Genomic DNA, 20,540 nt, shown 5'->3' on the forward strand with positions numbered 1-20,540 from the left:
GTAACTGTAAAGAAGTGGGCTAGTTAAACTTCAGAAATTTTTCGTAATCAACTTTTGGCAGAAACCCCTTTTTCTATATATACGCTCCTGCGTAAAAAACCAAAAATTCATTTAGTGTTACTTACGTGGGGAACCTTCGGCCATCTCTATTGCTGTTATCCCCAATGACCAAATGTCACTCTGAAAATAAAGTGCATAAGTTTAAAAACAGTATTGTAGAATCATAAATCATTGCAGAAAAGTAGAATCATACAATAACATCAACTTTTTACAATTAAAAACAACTTGCTGTTTCAAACCAATTATTATGCATGCTTCACATAATATAACATTAAATTAGTTAAACGCTATTTAGCTTTACGTGATATTTCTTAAAATTGGTGGCTTCCAAAGTTTTTGTGATCAAATTGGAAATCTTTTTGCAATATGAAGTTTCAAATGAAAAAAATAAATCATTTCAAGTGGTTTAGAAAACTTTTGTACTTTTGCTAAAATATTTTCATGTTGTTAAATTATATTTCCACTATACCCATCCAATTTAATACTCACATGACAATTGTTCAGATTTTGTTCTGTTGTCAACATTTGCAGTTTACCTTTATATGCTTTTAATATTTCAGATCAAAATCAATTAATTATCCAACAAAACAAGCCTTCTGCAAAAAAAGCTTTCAACATGATTCCAAGCAAGATAAGGAGGTCTAAATGGAAACTAATTTTTATGTTTTAAAACACATTTTTTTGTGGTCAAAGGTTGTTTTTTTGATTCAAGAAACACCTACATTCCTACATTAACAAAAGCATCACATCAACCAGTACCAATAGTGGTTAGTCATGGATAATAGCACGCATTAAGCATAAAAACATGCCTCACTCTGGTCAGAAGCTAAAAAGTGGCATTGCTCGAAACATGTATTGGCAAAACTTTAAATACAAAAATGGTGCATAATATTTGGAGCGCATAAAGAAGTTTTCAGGATTTGTAGAACGAACTGTCTGCTGCTACGCACTGGCACTACACAAATATATTATGGCTATTCTGTTTCTGTTTTAAATAGATACAAAGAAATTCACTGGTAAAGTTCAAGTGAAGTATTAAGCGCAAAATGCAATTCAAGAATTAGCTGTTTGAAGCAAGTTATTTGTATCACAACTTCTAATTTAAAAGTCTCATTTAAGAGCTTGGTGTAGCCTTGGAAGTTTAATACTTAGTAACTGCAACTTAATAACTGCAACAAACTTGTGGATAGACATGTCCGCTTCCAACTCCATCAATGTATCAAAATTAGTTCATTTCAGTCTATAATAACACTGGTCAACACGATTTTTTGTGCCAAGGATTTGACAACGATTTTAGGCTAATTTGGGGTCGCTGATTTCGAAAATGACAATCATTTTTCTCAATTGGCTCTAGTTTTTGAGATATTTATATTTTTCACTTTCGGAAATTCCACTCATGTCACACATAACGCAATACTAGGTTTCAGGTATCAGCCAACTGTAATACAATTGGACAATAGTCAGTAATATAGTCAAATGCATAAATATCACAATACTAAATCAATCAGTGCGTAATAAGTATGTTTTTATATATAATTGATGGTGAATCGCTTTTTGTATGACTTTCTTTTATGGCGGACGTCAGTACAATCGTGCTGAAAACACCAACATTAGTCTGCCATCAAGTTTTTCTCCCATCTGCCCTGGTATCATTCTTCAATCACCTTTATGTCCTGATGAAATCTCTCCCCTTGTTCTTCAGAAAAATCACCCAATTTGTTAGGAAATTTTTCCAAATGGCTGTGGAGATAGTGCACTTAAATGCTCATATTTGCCCCTACCTGTTGGTAGGTCTCGAGCATATTTCCTACCAGCTCTGCATAGTTTTCTGCCTTGTGGTTTCCAAAAAAGTTCTTCACCACAGACACAAAACAAGACCAAGCTTGGAATTCCACACTGTTCATGCTTGTTCCAAATTTGAGTCATTGATTAATTTGCGAATTTGAGGCCCATCAAAAATGCCTGCTTTCAAATTTTCGGTTGTCAGTTTTGGAAAACATCTACAAAAATATTTAAAACAATCACCATCTTTATATAAAGCCTTTACAAATTGTTTCATGAGCCCCAGCCTGACATAGAGAGGTGGTAAAATGATCTTCTTTCTTTGAAACAAAGGTTCTTTAATCACATTTGCTTTGCCTACTTCTAGATTTTCTCTTGTGAGCCATGCCTTTTTTACCCTGTGCCGGGTCTTTGCCCTGCTGTCCCACAAGCACATAAAGCAGGGATACTTAGTGTATCCACTTTGCTGTCCAAGAAAAAAGTTCACCATCTTTAAGTCAACACAAATTGACCACTGGTGCTCTGCATAGCAGATCTTCCATAAAACTAATTTCACATTTTCATACTCTTCTTTCAGTTTTGTTGAATGAGCAATTGGCAGAGATGATTAGCATTTGCCATTATGCAACAGAATGCATTTTAAACTTCTGGTAGAGCTGTCTATAAACAATCGCCAGTCTTCTTGTTTGTAGTCTAGGACTTTCATTTTGAGGAGAAGTCCAGTTATATCATTTCAATATTCAAGGTCTGCATCTTGACTGAAGAAGGGAAAGAGTTCCTCTTCTCCAGTCCCGTAAGCTGTTATCTTTGCATCCGCCTTTAGACAGTTCTTCTCCTTCAGTCTGGAAGCTAAAACCTCAGATGCTTCTTTTGATAAGTTAAAGTCTCTGATAAGATCATTAAGCTCCTTTTGTGTAAACTGTTCGGGAGTGAAAGAGCTTTCTTCGTAAATGTTTCATTTCATGCTTTTCCTCAATATCTGTTTCTTGCAAATCTGGTACTGATGTAAACGCAGGTAAGGGAATGCTTTTGTAGTGCTCAACCGGTCGCCTTACTAACTAGTTTTAAGAAGAGTAACGTTTTATACACCTGCAACTCGAAAGAAGCAAACTTGATCAAGGTCAGCGATTCTTTCCTTCAGTGCATTAAATATTTCAAGAAATCATGAGAAATTAACGCATTTTTATCAGTACATCGACAAATAAGGCAGGTCTATTTAATGGGAATCACAATTGAGTCTATTCTGAGGTTTCAACCTAAACACAAACGATGACGTGATAGCTAAAACACTGTCACTTATGCCATAAATAGTGAAAAATGCTGAAATAAAGAAAATAACCATATCTCGAAAACTAGAACCAATTCAGCAAAACCAATGCCAAATTCGGAATCAGCGACCTCAAATTACCCTAAATCCGTTGAAACATCGCTGGCACCTCAAAAAAAATGTTTTTTTGTTGGGCTGTGTAATCAATGTATCTTTCTGGCATGATTTTAACTTTATCAAAGGATAAAGAAGCAGTTACACACTGTGACCCGTGAAGATGAAATTATAAATCTAATGTAGGTTTCCCAAGTAAGTGAATTTTGTTAGAATCGTAGAATTTGCTTAAAACAATGGCATCTCTAGAGGATTGCACAACAACTGCTGATATAGACCAACAGACATTATAGTTGACAGACCATAAACTAGGGGTTGGCAATCTTTTGAGCATGCCGATCGACAAAAAAGGAAGTTGATGGGCTGCGATCAACCTAACTACTAAATACATTCTACATCGTATTTCTATCTCTGCGATTTATTAAGACAGTGTGTCAGTCACCAACAGGAAAAGCATTATAACAGCAGTCTGTAGAACGGTCAAGTTTTTGCATAAGGCACAGCTCATACTGGGCAAATTATAACTCTCAGTTTCATCAATCAAAAAATAAGGACTGCAGTGGGTTCCTTCACCCACTTTTTCGAAAGCAGCAAAAAAGCACATTTATGCGCACAGCACCAGTAAAAAACTAGCCTGGAACTTGTTGAACTTATTATGATTAATCTACAAGTTATCGATTTCATCAATTTTCACATTTAAAATATTTCTAACACGTAAATAAACTCCTCTTTTAAACTGTGCAATCGCTTCTGTGTGAATTGCGAGGATTGGTCAAAAAATCGAAAAAATCAGCTAGTACAAATCAAACCTATACCAGCAAGCATTGTTATACCATCTTATCATTTGAACAGCATGGTTGACTAATGACGTCACGAGAACAAAAATTGATACAGTCTGAGTGAACAGTGAAAGCAGGCAACCTAAACGTCAAAATGATCTTAGCTCGTGCTCAACAACTGCAATTATGTAATGAATACTTCGGCAAAATACTGTTTTATAATCCCTGTATCATTATTCGGTATATATTTTGTACATATGAAGCATAGGCTAAGTGTGAAACAATAAAAACGTAACTACGTAAAAATTAACGGTGAATTCAAAGCATGAACCTGAAAATTTTGAGACCACTGTATAACTGAAATCGACTAACAAGAGCTCAGCGATCAAATGGTTCCCCCTTGACATAAACCATTCCAACACTGTCTTTTGATTAAATGAAAAACTGTATTATACAGTTAGATTTTCCAATGTAAGGAAAAACCACGAAATTGGCAAAATTCATGCAGGATATAACATACATAAAGAAAAATGTTGTTACAATAATCCACAGTGAAATGCAATTTACGCAAATCTACTTCTGTGTTGCACTGACAGATCATAGTACAGCTAGAATGTCGTTATAAACGAACAAAAACGCCTGGCGAACAAAAAAGTCTACCATTACCGCCAAATCAACATTTTAGGCAATGTCATTATTGGCAAACTTTAATGTAACAACCAAAAGATTGCAATTATGCCGGGACCGAGTTGCATGTGACTTTATAGGTGAATTGACGTTATAAATGAAGCCATAATAAGCAAAGTATACTTTACAAAAATAGCATGCTGCATATTTACTTCACAGAACACATACCCGATAATCATATGTAGCAGATGCATTCTGTTCACAAGCAATAACTTCAGGAGCCATCCAATATGGTGTACCGATAAAAGTATTTCTTCTACCAATGGTTTTATCCAGTTGTGCACTAACCCCAAAATCAACCAGCTTCACATCAGCGTTCTCAGTAAGTAAAACGTTTTGCCCTTTAATGTCTCTGTGAATAACTTTGTGCTTGTGAAGATGTTGTAAACCCTGTAAATAAGAAAATGGCAACACTATAAACATTTTGTTAATTTGTATATGAACAAAGTGCATTCCATTACATTAGAGAAATGTTGTGAGCTGTATCCATAACAAAAAAATACTGTGTTTTGAAAAGGTTTAATCAAATTATATTTGTTATGTCAGACGTCGAAAAGTACTTTGAAATCACTCAATAGATATCATAGCTAAAACGGCTGCAGTTGTACACCCATGTAGGTAGAAATAAATGCAATGAATCTATATACAAAACAATAACAAACATATGAAACATAAAGCATGAAACCCGAGGTGCGACTCTAAGTGAGCACAACATCTCACAAAAGCAGGTAAATTTCCTGCATATACGGAAAGTATATCTCACCCATTTTAAAGTTATATTTCAACTAAATCTATGGTATAAAAACAAAGCATTACAAAGATGCATATAGGATAGCGGTCAGTAGACTTTCTATTGTTTCAGTATAAAAACTAAAGAGGCAATAAGTCAGTGGATGTATTGGTCTATTCATGCTATTTCTCTGGTGTAGCTCAAGCAAAATCACAACTCATATCATGAAACAATTATTATGCGGCAACGTCTAAAAATAACAGGAAGGTCACATTAAGACACAACTAACAATGAAAATTTTCAAACAATACGAATTTCAAGGAAAAATTGTTGTGAGTGTATGGACTCTCTCTGTGTAGTTGAAAAGTATAAGCAGCAACATATTGACATGAATGTACCACACGTTTAGTATGGTGGAGGTTAGTGTCACTTTAAGAGCTTTCAAAATGTAGAGCAAAAGCAATGTTACTTTAATGCAATGCAGATCATTATTTGTATGTTTGACATAAACTTTTGTTAGATGTTTCCCAGTATTAAACAGTAACAAAGTGTTAACTCCCCGTAATTAGCTAGTGATAACGTAACTGTGTCCCAAAGTGTCCTGGCTCAGCTACCGTGTCCATACATTTCAATTACAGTTTACTGAGCAGTTTTTTAACTTAGGATATGCTGTGCAGTATCACCTATCATCTGGTTATGTTGTGCTGCAGTTATCATTCATGTTTAAAAACAACATAATTTGCTAAAATTTTAACATAAATAAACACGAAATCCATGTACCATGTGTTGACTACCACTGATCAACAAACAATCTTGTATAGTGGAAGTTAGTGCCACTTTAAAAGGTCTCAGGAAGTAAAACAAAAAATAATGTCTATTGATGTTAGGCAGATAATTATTCAAATGTTTGACATAAACTTTGTTTATATACATGCGTCTTAGTCTGAAGCAATAACAAACCATTAATCCGACTAAAGCAAATGAATGGTGTATTTTCAAGTTTTAAAGGTAACATAGCCAAATTCACTTCTTTCACTATAATAACTGAAGTGCTGGTAAAAACTCATAAAGGTATAGTAAATAAAGCAATGTAAATTTTCCTCTAGTATTGATAACTAGAAATTCCATACACTACAACATTTATGTATAGTAATAACAATCATAACCATTACCACACATTATTCTGTAAGAAAGACATTGTTATTGAAACCGAGTATTGTGTCTGATTTTACCTTTAAAATTTCACGACATATGTATGCAATCCAATCTTCTTTTAAAGTATTTCCCTTAGTGGCTTTTACCAAATCTGTCACCGAGCCTGCTCCACAAAATTCCATAACCAACTAAAAAAATTCAAATATAAAACTTTACTAATTCTGATAAACCTATTATAGAAACAAAAGAAATGGAAGATGTGAGACCACTGAAATATAATTTTTTTTACATGCATGGCTAAAAAGGGTACTATAGTTAAAGCTACAATCACTAAAGTAGCCATACGATATATAATTAATTATATTTTGGGTCGCAGCCATCATGTATAACTGTTTTACAAACAATCTTAGACTTCAAACAAATTTGGTTGAGAAACATGAGCTATGAACTATGCCGTATCTTAAAAAATAGCAATGTAAATGTTATCACACAGTATTTAAAGGGTTAAATGGCATAGATGCAAGTGATTGATATTTGGTGTTTGCTCGCAACCGACATTGACATGTACTCACTGGAAAAGTTGATATTTGCAGATAAAGTCTGATGGTAACAAAATCATTCTTGAAACAAAACGATAATCAAAACGTTGTTCAACCAACAAGACATAGCAATCGTAAAACCAAGAAAACGATCAATGTGTGAGAAAAATTTCATACTTTAGAAAAGAAATCAATACTGTTGCATTCAAAGTACTTCAACATCAGAGCAGTGGCAATACCTTAACCCTATTCGCTGATTCACATTTTGGTGCCTGATAGGCCTAAAACACATATATATACCTGATGACTAGGGCGATTATTTTTTGACCTAAAAATTGAAAATTTTGACATTAAAAAACTTTTTTTTGACAAATTTTGACGTATGAAGAACTCAAGTAGTTAAATTACGCATTATTGTACAAAAAGTTAAAATTTATTGTAGTAAAGAAGGGCAAAAATCTGAACACAGACCTAGCCTATTTTGAAAAAGGAAATGAGCTAATTACAAATCACTGCCAAAAAAATTGCAACTAAAACACAACAAAAACTGTTCAATACATTTGTCTAAACATTCTAAACTAAAGATACATGATGTATCTACAGCAAAACCGAAGCAAGAGCTGATTCACAATAAGTAGACAATGGGCCCTTTACAACAGTATAAAGTAGGCTACAAGGTGTACAATGTAAAATGGCAAGTTCACCTACAGTGTAACCTCTATGACACCACGGCAATGCAATTTGTAAACAGTTTTGACTTGGTAAAAATTTTTGACTTTTTAAACAATTTTGACAATTTTTGACCTCACACTGTAAATTTGACAAATTTTTGACTTTTTTTGACAAGTCAAAAAATAATCGCCCTACTGATGACATTTTGTAAATGAGCTGGAACCAGCCAATAAACCTATACCATACCGATTTCTAAAAATCCGGCAAAAACATATATACTCGCACATTTTTTGACCTTCAAAATACTTTTCAACCTAAACCTAGCTAGCATATTAAACACGATTTTCTCCTTCTTTGATGCATGTTAAGTGATTAAAACAAGACTTACTTCATTTTAGAAAGAAAAGTGCTTACATAAAAATATTAATCAGCATGATGGGCGCGAATCAAAAATTATTAAGAGGAGTGTTCTGCCTAAATTTCATGACAAAATTTCTCCCATTTCTACTAAATTTTAAATCATCACTGTTTTACTCATGGCTACACATGCAAAACTAAGTTTTAAATTTGTCATTATTGATGCATTGACATTTGAAGTTGTTTTACCTTACATCAATTCATTAATTTTCATCAACCATACTATGACCGGCTAATAATAACCTAAACCAGCTGTGTCCATGGTGTGTGCAATTGCAGGTGATCCAGTTAAAAGTTTTAGTTTTGTGCACATTATATCATGGTAACCATACTTAATTTTATTATGCAGACAATAGTTGTTGAGAAAAATGTGCATGATAGGAATTCACCTAAACATATGGATTTTCCTAGAATGTTGTGCGTGCTACCGTTGTTTGTCAAAAACTTATAAATCGGAGTACAAATTCAGCTTGTGATTTTACTGGGTGCTGGGGCGTCATGGCACCAAGTTTTTGGTCCGGATGCCCATAATCCAGTTGAATGAATCCTCGTAGGACACTCAGTTTTTGTAGTCACATAGCTCGCTTCAATTCATGCTTGCTTCAATTCACGCAGTGCAACACAGCAAGCATTCACGTTTGAGATGTGAAACTAAAGTTTATCCAAATTTCAGGTTAGGTGGGATTTTTATTGAAATATTTAAAACTTTGTAATGCCCAATGCTGCCTGTAGATCAGGGGTTCTTAAACTGGGGTTTTTGGACCCCTTGGGGGTATGCAGACTAATTTTAGTGAGTCCATGAAGGCCCAATGGAAATCTGAGTGTATAATTTCAAAAATGGAATAAATTTTTAAAAATAAAAGAGATTAAGACATAATGCATTTAAAAATTTTTTTGTCAGAAATCATTCGTTGACGTTGACATATCCTTTTTTGGTACGAGAGCAATGGCTGCTATAATCCCTTTTGCGACTACATATTTGTAACGTGAGTAAGGATTTTCATCCTTGGTTACTATCAAAACAAAGAGTATAATATATATAAGTATATATATATATATAAGAGTATTTCTATACGTGTATATCCAATGTCATGGGTGTGAAAATGGTGGAAACATTGCCGAAATTGTTGAGAGAGTTTAAAACTATAAGCACAATCCATGAATTATGCAATAGTGGTAATTTAACGAAGATGTTGCACTATGATTTTACAAAAACATGTCCATGAGTCACTCACTACAATTCAGTTACCAGTGTAGGCGACGAAGTTTCTTTGCGAGCAACATGAGCAAAATGCTAATAACTGCCCACTTTTATATTTTACAATGTGTATAAATACTAGTGATGTACCTTTGACAAAAAATATTGACAAAAAATGTGTTTATTCAGTTATTCTGCAAACCTTAACCAGGCTACTAACAATTGATATTGTAATTAAACCATGATAAGAAATTATACCTTCGAATTGTTTCGTTTTAAATATAAATTGTCATTGTAACGATGTAGTTAGCTTATAACTAAATACAAGTAACAAAAAATGCATGCAAAAGAGGGTAAAGTCGCTAACTAACCCAGAGTTGGTCATCATGTCCCGGGAGTGTCTTTTTTACAAAAGCACCGTAATATGTAGCAATATTGCGATGTTCAGAATATTTTTTCAACATGTTAATCTCCAACTTGATTTCTTCTTCTTCCTCCTGTGTACAAGGTTTGTATTGTAACTTTCATTCATACAAAAATACATACAATGCCTTTTCAGTGACAGAGAATGCACAACGTATTTTCTTAAAATACTACCAGTTCACAAAATTACAATGTTTTAAATTTTCATTAAAACACCACGATTAACTTCAAAGTATAATCTTTTGCAACATATTTTATTTTTTATTTAAAATACTAAAATAGCATAAGGCTTTAAACGTTTATAAAGTCACATATGAATAATATCGATAAAGCTACTTTCATTAGTATACTCATTTTACCCTCTCCAAAACACAAAAAAATGGGCCGAATTTCTGCTAATCGTTACTTCAAATACAGGGTGATTGATTAAATTATTGCTTGACATAATTGACACCTAGTTGATGCAAGATGTCTCAGCAACGAGACTTAGGCAAATTGATAAATGGATGAATAAGTTAGAAAGATTATAACATATATACTATAGTTTATGTCTTGAAAAACTGTTCATGAACCTTAGAGTATCTTTTCAACCTTAATTTGATAAATACCTACACTACTCCAAAAAATGTATTTAAAAGTTACGAATTCAGGGATTCCCCATACTTCAAAATATAGATTTAGAAGTCTTGGCAGGCCCAAAAAATTTCATAACTTGACGGCTATGTAACATAGTAGTAAAACATAGTACATATATACAGTACACATTCGTAACTTCCCTTTGACTATGATAGAGTAATTCATTGATAGAGTTTTTCAAGTAAGTATCAGATTGCTATCCAAATTTTTTTCTAATGAAAAACAAACACAATGCCATAATACAAACAGTAATTTAAACTGATAACAAAGCATAAAAGTAACAATATCACAAAAAGTATGCATACTTCTGTAACATCCATAACTTTAATTGCGGCCAGTTGTCCAGTTTTAACATGTCGTCCTTTATACACTTGGCCATATGTGCCATTTCCCACAACTTCGACAAGTTCAAATATTCCAGCAGGATCCTACAAAAAAAAAGTATTTCAATACAACAGCAAGCAATGCTATAGTACAGCAAAACCAACCTGGTGAAACTGAATCAACTCAATGTTAAGAAAACAAAAAAGTAGCTACCGATGGCAATAAATCGCAAGGTGGTTGTAAGTTTTGAGACTGTGCAAAATATCTTATTAATGCAAATATAGGCCCACACCAGGTTACTGTGCCCATTAACGAAAAACATTTCCATTTAAATTTCAGCTTTTCACAGGCTTTCCGGTATGTGTATTTCAGGTTGGATGTCTACAGCAAGTCGACGGCTCATTTTATCATTACAAATATATACTGTGTGTTTCAACTTACATTGTCAGCTATAAACTTCAGTTTAATTCAGGTTAATTAAAACGGAAATTGATCATAAATTTATAGAACAAAATATATTCAGATAATCTACACGGCAATTTCATGAAGAGCTTAGCATTTTACAACTTTTTATTGCGACGAACGCTTACAGTTAAATCAATTTTTTTTTTCATTTTATAACATTCAATAGCAAATCTCAGAAAAGTATCAATTTTCTACACCATGGCCATTAGTGAACTTTGTCTAGGCTATCCTGGCATTAAAACTGTGGACAACTTCATGTTGTAAATAGTAAATTTTTATTAAACCTTAGAAATCTTGTAAAACAATAATAATGATCGCATTAAGTTGTGCTAGAGGTACAAAGTTGAGAAACCATTTTTCTGTTTATTGTGATTAATCTTGAAAGTGTTTATTAGAAACAATAAATTGTTATGCAAAAAATAGAAAGGATCCACATTGTTGTTAAGCATGCAACATACTACTTTTTTCTACACCTTTAAATCTATATCGTATGAAAATTTGGTAATTGTTAATGCAGTTTCAATAAAAATTATAACAACACAAAGGCTTAAAAACTTTTCTACAACTTTTTCTTTCCTAGATCGATACAATACAAGTCGTAGCTTAATAATAATCATGTGGTGTAAAGTAAAAATTGTCATTTTTTTCAGGGCTAGCTCTTTGAAACAGCCAGCTCACCTTGACCGTTTGGGGTAAGCAATTTATCGCCCTCCTTGAGCGGACAAGATGGGCAGTTTTTACAAACGTTGTAATATGTTTCTTCATGAAAACTTCATGATAAGCACATTGAACATTTCCATTTAGTTTTCAACTTGTTGCTTATTTTCTGTATTATGAGATCTTCCAACAGACTTGGCGTTTCGCAATAGGTTTATTGTTAAGAATATTTGAACTGAACTGTTGAACTTCATGTTTGTTACCGATGATAAAACCTTCCATTTAATAAAAAACACATCCGAAATAATTATGGCAAAACAAACGCTCAAGACATGTTGAATTTTATTGATCGTTTTTCTTATTACTTTATGAAATGCAAATAAACTTTTGCACATGTATCCACCGCCTGTCAATTAATTGTAACCAGTAAGCCAAAGCCACAAGTCAACTACATTGCGCTGCCATACTTAGTACTACAATTAACCGAAATAACCACTTGGCGAAATACGACTTTTCGCATTGCATTTTGCATATATTTACTCTGCTTTTAACGGTGTATTAATTTGGCATTGTTGCAAATTGTTATGCTGCTGAGTGACAACGCCCCAATCTAATACATTTACAGTCACGTAAGACATAAGTGGACATCCATCACCATTATGCATTGCATTGTGTTTGTTTTTTTTTCCAAAATTCTTCGGCAATATGGCAATGCAATGCTTAATGTTGTGTGAAAGGAAATTTAATCGCATCTCGCGGATTATTTAAAAAGGTCAGAAACTTAGCCAAATGCCTTAATTTTGTGGCATTAAAATAATGATCCGAGTTTATTGTATGTGTCAAAATTGGGTTACTTCAGGTCTCTGTTACCGGTATATGCAAAGTGGTTCCAACAAACTGCACAATTGCCAGCCTGACACCAACGAAAAGGGCGATTCACTGCTCACCTGCCAAAAAGTATGTTGTTTGGCCTAAATAAAATACTCCTAGATATTTGCTGCAAAATCCTCACAGGAAAGCTGTTAACCAATGCGAAGAAAGATGTGTTTGCGGCAAACTTTGTGCGTCACTTTAATCTACGCTTTATGTTGTCGTGTGGCAAAGTGTATTTTTACTTTACTTTACTGTGAGCAGTGAGGTGGCCACCACTCTGTAGTAGTGGTGATGGGGTGGTGATTGGTGCAACTACTAATTGAATCGGCCCGGATAAAACTATTGACTATTTATTGATAAAACTATTAACTATTGACATTGACTATTTGAAATGTTTTGCTGAAAGCATATCTATTATTAATAAATATTGGTAATATGTTCGGGATACCTCGGCAATATACCTCGAGTGTTGGACTACAGGGGCAATAAACCTTCCTAGTTTTTTGTTTTACTCTTTTGCAAAATAAAACGAAAGATAACACATGCTGATGCGGAACAGCAAAATTAGCCTATTGCTTGCACAAAATTGGTTGTAACAAGCTACACGTTGTGTTTACTTTAGGCTAGTTTGATTGGTCACATTCAACGAAACATTTTAACATGGCAAAATAGTGTTTGTTTGGTTCAATTAAGGTAATAAACATATTTAGAAGTAAAATTTGAATGTGAATGAATATCTCTCTCGGCACCACACAACCATTACATTTTTTTGTTACAAAAGCATTGTGACAAAATAATGCTCCATTTCTGACAATGTAGTGTTAAGAGTATGACAAGCAGCCTAGGAAGAGTTCCACTTTCTGTGACCACAGGTATTAAAAGTAGACAATTATGTTAGCTGAAAATTTTCAGGCAAATTCAACATAACTCTGTATAACATTGGAATTAAGTTGGCATAAAAGAACAATTTCAAAAGTCTAAATCAATGATACAATGGTTCAATACAAAACCTGTCTTATTGTTCTAAAATCAGACCACATTTACTGGTCCATACAACAAGTTCTGTTCTACAGGAAACCAATCCTTGGATAAAAAAATTTTGAGACGGCTGACATAAAGTAGTACTGTATGAACAAAAAAATGCACTGGAGGAGTTATTTCACCAAGTATAACTATATTTGAGTCGCTACATAGGATAAAAATCTTTTTGCATTGTACCGTATTGGCTCTGGTCATGTTATTTTTGCCCAATATTTTGCATTGAACATGATCAGAGTTTACGATATTTTTCTTTATGATAAATTATGCTTTAGGTGTAATTTTAAGTAAATTAAATTTATAACCATGAATTTAAGAAATTGCAAACATATAATATTTATCATAAAGAAAGGCCAATAGCTCATCAGTAGATGCATATGAAATGAATGATGTGTATAATGAATGATGTCAAATGTACATGTACTACAATAACTGTTAACTTTTTATTTGTTTTTTAGATGTATGTACTATTTTAAGTTAATTAAAACCCTAAAACGTGCGTCTTCAATTGTCCGCTAATTATAATTAATTCAGCTTCCCGGGGGTGCGGGGAGTTGATTCAATATATCTCCAATGAGTCACAGAATGTTGCTAGCAGCAAAAACATTCAAAGCGATACCATTGCTGCAGTTAAAGAGAAGTGCTATTTTTGCAACTCACGTAGACACACCGGAGTGAATTGTCCGGCTAGAAATCTTGCTTTAAACGTGGAAAGAAGGGACATTTTGAAAAAGCTTGCCAGTTTTCGTCTGGAGATCCGGTAGCTGCCAGCGTCGTTTCTTCAACTTGCCCAACAGTCAGCCACCAATCGAAATTTGTTGTTCAAATTACAATAAAGGGACAGCCGGCGAGGACTCTTATAGACACCGGCAGTACAAATAGCCACATTAATATGGGTATTTTAAAGTGTCATAGTCTAAAAATGACACCCAGTAAATTGCTTGACAATAAGAGGTAGCACATCACAACGCAAGGGAACCTGGTACAGTGATGGGGAATCTGTACAAAGGTTTAAAGCTTTCAATGATGGAAAATCTGTTTGTAGACGTAATATTAGGCGTTCAAGACTTTTTAGGTCTTCATAGTACTTTTAAAGTTCACTTGGGCAGATGCAAACCACCTTTAAGCATAGCTGCACTCCAGCGCCTAAATACTTCACCACCCCGTTTATTTGTACATTTGAGAGAAAACTGCCGCCCAATTGCTAAATCATTTTCTACACTTTAGCAGAACAACACTTCATTGCAACCGAAGTCACCCGACTACTACATGAAGAAATCATCGAACCAAGCAACTCTCCTTGGCGAGCCTAAGTGGTGGTAACTAAGAACAAAACTCATAAGAAGCGACTATGTATCGATTACAGTCAAACGATTAACACATTTACGCTATTGGACGGTTATCCGCTGCGAATAACACAGGCCAATACAAGAAATAGTGCATGATGTGTCTCGATTCTCTGACTACAGTACGCTAAACTTAAGGAGCGCGTACCACCAGGTAGAATTGGAGCCTAACGATAAGATTATTATAGCATTTGAAGCCGGTGGTAAATTGTACCAGTTTCGCCAAATGTCTTAACTAATGCAGTACAATATTTTCAAAGAATAGTAGACGAGCTTATATCAAGCCACAATTGCTGTGGGACTTTGTTCTCTCGACAATATTACCATCGGCAGTAATACACAGCAAGAAGATGACATTAATTTACGCAGGTTCCTAGAGGTGGCCAAAGAAGCCCACTTAACTTTTAACAACAACAAATGTGTTTTTTTCTACTGATTCCATTGATTTGCTGGGATATTGAATTAACAAAGGCGTCCTTCCGCCAGATCCAAATCGTGTTGAGTCTGTATAATGCAACTTCCTGTTCCAAACGACTTAAGTCTTTGAGGAGAGCTTTGGGCATGTTTACTTATTATGCTCAATGGATCTCAAAATATTCTGATAAGTTGCAGCCCTTGGTCCAGGCCACTAGTTTTCCATTAAGCAAAGTAGCAATAAACGCGTTTTCCGAAATAAAGCAATCTCTGGCGCAAGTGGCATTGCAGAACATCGAGGAAAATGCTCCGTTTACTAACGAAACAGATGCTTCGGATATGGCTGTTTTGGCAACTCATAATCAGAAAAATAAACCAGTTGCATTTTACTCTAGAACACTTCGTCTGCACGAGCAGCGCCATCCAGCTACAGAGAAAGACGCCACCGCCATCATCGAAGCGGAGTCACTTCTTTCTGGGTCAGCATTTCACTTTGATTACAGATCAAAGGTCAGTCGCTTTCATGTGCGACACCAATCGGCAAAGTAAAGTTAAAAACGAGAAAATATAACGATGGTGCATGGAACTTAATCAATACAGTTATGACATAGTTTATCGTCCATGCGTGGAAAATGCAGTTCCTGTGCGTTGGAGCTCACTGTGCAGCGGTTGTAGATGGAAAACTTTGCGAGATACACAATTCCCTGTGTTATCCGGGGTGACGAGTATGGTTCATTTCATTAGAAGTAAAAATTTACCGTATTTTGTTGAAGATGTTAGGAAAATTACTACTTCATTCCAGTTATGCGCCTGAGTGAAACTCCGCTACAACAAACCAAGAAAAGTGCAACTTATCAAAGCAACTCAGCTGTTTGAACGACTAAGCATAGACATCAAAGGACCCCTGCCTTCTTCCTCAAGAAACAGGTACTTGCTTACTGTTATTGACAAATACTCACGCTTCCCTCTAACTTTTCCCTGCAGTAAGTTGACGGCTAAAACAGTAGTTAACTGTTTAAGCCAGTTGTTTTCTATCTTCAGACTACCAAACTATGTTCAATCCGACCAAGGGATGGCGTTCATGTCACGAGAACTACGATAATTTCTTCACAACAAAGGTTTTTCTACAAGTTTTCACAGTACAAACGGTCAATGCGAACATTATAATTCCATTGTTTGGTAAGCTATTGAACTTGCGTTGAAGCCGCCAAATTTACTGTCTTGGTTATTTGATACTGGGCCATGTCTGTTAAAATGACATGATGCCAGCAGTAAGTTTGGACCCGCAGTAGAGGAAGTCGACTTGATTGAATCAAATCCAATTCATGCCAGTCAATCACGCAGATGACAACTATCAGCTGCGCCGATCTTCACGCATACGGCGCCCACCGGAAAGAATGAATTATGAAAATTTTTGAAAATATTTAGCATGAATATTAGAGGAGGTGATTGTTATATTGAGAATGTTATATCTTTGTTATATCACATCCATAAGTAATATGTTTGTGTAGAACTCCATCGTTGTGAGATTAACGTACTGTTACATGGCCAATAGCTCATCAGTAGATGCATGTGGAATGAATGATGTGTATAATGAATGATAATAAGAAGAGAAAATTTTTTTCTTTGTTTTTTATAATGATCGGTGCGCATTTTTTTGGGGGGGACAAATCTGTGTGTGCTCGATTTAGGACGTTTTACTATACATAAGGAATATGACTTAGTATATAATATATACTAATTCAATAAAGACCCTTAAATATTCAATATTTTTGCACTGTTAATTATAGTTAATATATAAAAAGAAAACATTTTAAACTACTTATTTAAAACCTAATTAGAACATTAAAAGTAAAGATAATAATACCAAGCTAGTTATTTGATATAACCCTTTTTTGCAAAAAATTAGTATGGTGAGACAAATTTTGCCATATGACTTAGTATGTAATATATATACTGATTCAATAAAGATCTTCAAATATTCAATATTTTTGCACTGTTAATTATAGTTAACATATACAAAACATTGGTTTGTGAAGCAATTCCACAAAGATGACCCTGTCTGGCCAAGAATACAACCATCTATTGAACTTTAAAATAATACCGTATAACTGCAACAAGGTAAACAACACTTACACGCAAATTTGCCAAATCTATATCATCCAGACCACCTGACATTATTCCTTGCCGAATAAGTAATAATATGACATGTCAAGTCAAACAGGTACACTTACATCATCTTTATACACAAAATAATATGTAATTCACTGAAACATAACAACAAAACTTAAACAAAAACATTACATGGTTTTTACAACTACTGTAACATGTTAACCTACTTACAGAACTAAGGTGATTGTCATTGGCATTGCAATACGAATATCTGACATAAGAAAGTCAAGTTATTAGTACAGTGATATTATTGGGTGGGATGGTAACAACTTACCGCCAACCAAAATGAAACACAAATTGTATTTCTGTGTTTGTCAATTTCAAAGTGTAAAGTAGAACTGTATAACTACGCATAGGCCTAGAGTTGTCAACACAGGCATCATACAGCAACGCAAATCAGCGCAATGCATATCTTTCCTTTTGTGTTGCTCAAAGTTGTATGCGCAAAACATAACCTGTTCTGGGATCACCACAATCATATCAGTCTGGCATACCACAAACCTACCAAATCATATGAGTTAATCTAGATGTCTTCAAAGTGGTCAATGAGACACTGCATATCTGAAAAGAAAATTGCATCCCGGTAATATTAAACAAAGGCTACTTATGCTGAGCAAAAACATGAGGAACTGTTTTTTTTCCACGATATCTGTTGTAAGAGGTCCCACCTCGCCTATCACAAATGCTTGCAGCCATGGGCCACAAGTCGCAGTGTACAACTACACACCCGAGATCTCGGTGAAAGCTGCCATACTCTGCGGGCCGACCCATTATTGTAATTTTGCAGTATTAAATGTCTACCGGAGTGGGGTGAGTAAGATAGGCTACAGACCATTTCTCACATTACTATGTCAAGTGTACATATGAAAATGTTTTAAATAGGTCGAACATTTTTCATCATCAACAATAAACAAGCAAATATGGTTTAATGCATAAATATTTTGACTTGTCTGGATGTTCATATCTGTATGTGAAGAAAAAAATTTAAAAACTTTCCCATACAAATATCTTTCCTCATTCTTAAAACTAAATTTTTATTTCACTTAGAATTAATATTAAGATTTATTATCGACAGCAAAAATACATTATCAAAAATATGTCAGTCACTCTTTTATGTACAGGAGGTGTAGGCTAGCCACGCTGATAAATAACGCATGGTTTGCAGGTTATCTATCCAGTGAAGGTTAGTAGATTCACCAAAAATTGGCGGCGCAAAAGGTTTGATAACCACTGGTACAAAGTGAATATAATTTCATTTTTAGAAAATAAACTCATTTATTTTTATTTAGAACTGTAGGACCCATTACAACATACTGTTTGTACTTATTATGAGCCGTGCAACTTGCAGCACCGGAAAAAAATTGTATGTTTAAAGCGATTTTTCATTGATTCTTGTTAACTTAACTTAAATGTTATAACTTAGTAACCTAAACCTAACCTGAATCTTACTTCTAATCTAAAACTTCAATAAAACCCTAAATAGCTTAAATCGACTTTTAGCATACCCATTCTCCTTAACTAATTGCCTATCTTTAACCATACTTTAACTATGGGTTGCATGACCTACTTACGGTGAAATAGCCAATCTGCTATCTTTAACAACGGGCAGCGTGAACTACATACAGTAAAATAGTCACTCTCCATATTAAATGCAGGCACTTACAGTTTGCATCCTCTTTCGTATCTATCTTTTATTTATTTTTATTTATTTTTATTTTTAACAAGGTATTGGTGTTTCAAAGTAATAAAACGTATTATACAGTTTTGTTTGAAGAAGTGTATACACCTTCCGTTTATCAAATCTAAGCAATCTGTAAAACTCCTAAGGCTACGTTATCACGTTGTTTGAACATAACTTTAATAGTAATTCTGGCAATTACTAAACTGCAAAACTTGACATGCTCTCATTTGGGCATGGGTTAAGTTGCTTACGTGATGTCATAACCGAACATGATGACATAATGTGACGTCACACCACGCCCAAATATTTACCTAAGCTGGCGCCAATTCTGTGACCACCACAACTGTTTCAGCTAATGCTGATAAAACTCTGTAACAAACTTTATTTATGCTAAAACGCCGCAATGTCCAATATCCATCAAAGTGTAAAAACCGCATGATTAAGATGAACTCCTGATACCAAAGATTCCTGCATGCAAATACGCGAGTCAGACAAAGGGCGCACATTAACAAACTTGAGCAATAGAGCGCTTTGCAGTTTTAATTATGATCACACTCGTGTATAAGTCGTAGCAATAGTTTTGGGTGAAAATTTGGCACAAAAAAATTGACTTATACAGGAATTAAAATGGTAATATCTCTTAGTTCATTGCCAAACCCCTTTGATTATTTCTGGTTGCGCAACTGTACATACATTTGCGTCGAAAATGGGGGTAGGGAGGTGCGCCACACCCTTTACTTTTAGAGTGAAAGATGCGGCACCCTTTGCAAAACGGAAGTAATGCGAAATGCGAAATTTTTTATACACTATGCAGCATATATATAGTCATAGTCTACAACCCTACAAGGTGCACCGATACCTTAACAACAATAAAAGTGCCTGCAGAGTTTTCTGAATAAACTGTATTACTAGAAACTACAGTACAGTACCACCAACACGGTAGGTCTGTATTTTCATTTTTGACTTCAGCAAAACAAGTAAACAGTTAGAGTGAGAACCGAGTATGGCAAAGTTGATAGAAAACACAAGTTGTGTGGACAATTGGTCCCAATGTTAACTGTACAATGGCGAAAAATGGTACGGTACCAACTCACCGATACGCATATCCTTA

The 20,540-nt window shown here is 34.5% G+C and overlaps 2 protein-coding genes across 3 annotated transcripts in view; both read right to left on the reverse strand.

Moving 5' to 3' along the window:
• The window catches only part of LOC143448894 (misshapen-like kinase 1), a 36,793-nt gene extending 18,922 nt beyond the window's left edge, over window positions 1-17,871 (reverse strand). For both annotated transcript variants that reach the window (XM_076948824.1, XM_076948823.1), the window contains exons 1-6: window positions 17,713-17,871; window positions 10,765-10,887; window positions 9,772-9,897; window positions 6,652-6,762; window positions 4,858-5,079; window positions 126-180 (exon numbers count right to left, since the gene is read on the reverse strand). In XM_076948824.1, the coding sequence (XP_076804939.1) occupies window positions 126-180; window positions 4,858-5,079; window positions 6,652-6,762; window positions 9,772-9,897; window positions 10,765-10,887; window positions 17,713-17,754 (679 nt within the window). In that variant the 5' untranslated portion in view covers window positions 17,755-17,871. The remainder of the gene's footprint in view (window positions 1-125; window positions 181-4,857; window positions 5,080-6,651; window positions 6,763-9,771; window positions 9,898-10,764; window positions 10,888-17,712) is intronic.
• On the reverse strand, window positions 187-4,851 carry LOC143448896 (uncharacterized). Its single transcript, XM_076948828.1, has 2 exons — window positions 4,334-4,851; window positions 187-4,144 (listed from the first exon to the last, which is right to left on the reverse strand). The coding sequence occupies exon 2, from the start codon at window positions 2,330-2,332 to the stop codon at window positions 1,961-1,963; it is 372 nt and encodes a 123-aa protein (XP_076804943.1). The 5' UTR covers window positions 2,333-4,144; window positions 4,334-4,851; the 3' UTR covers window positions 187-1,960.
• Window positions 17,872-20,540: the final 2,669 nt, after the last annotated feature.

The sequence above is a fragment of the Clavelina lepadiformis genome, chromosome 3 (genome assembly GCF_947623445.1).
Source record: "Clavelina lepadiformis chromosome 3, kaClaLepa1.1, whole genome shotgun sequence".
In the NCBI taxonomy this organism is placed as follows: domain Eukaryota; kingdom Metazoa; phylum Chordata; class Ascidiacea; order Aplousobranchia; family Clavelinidae; genus Clavelina; species Clavelina lepadiformis.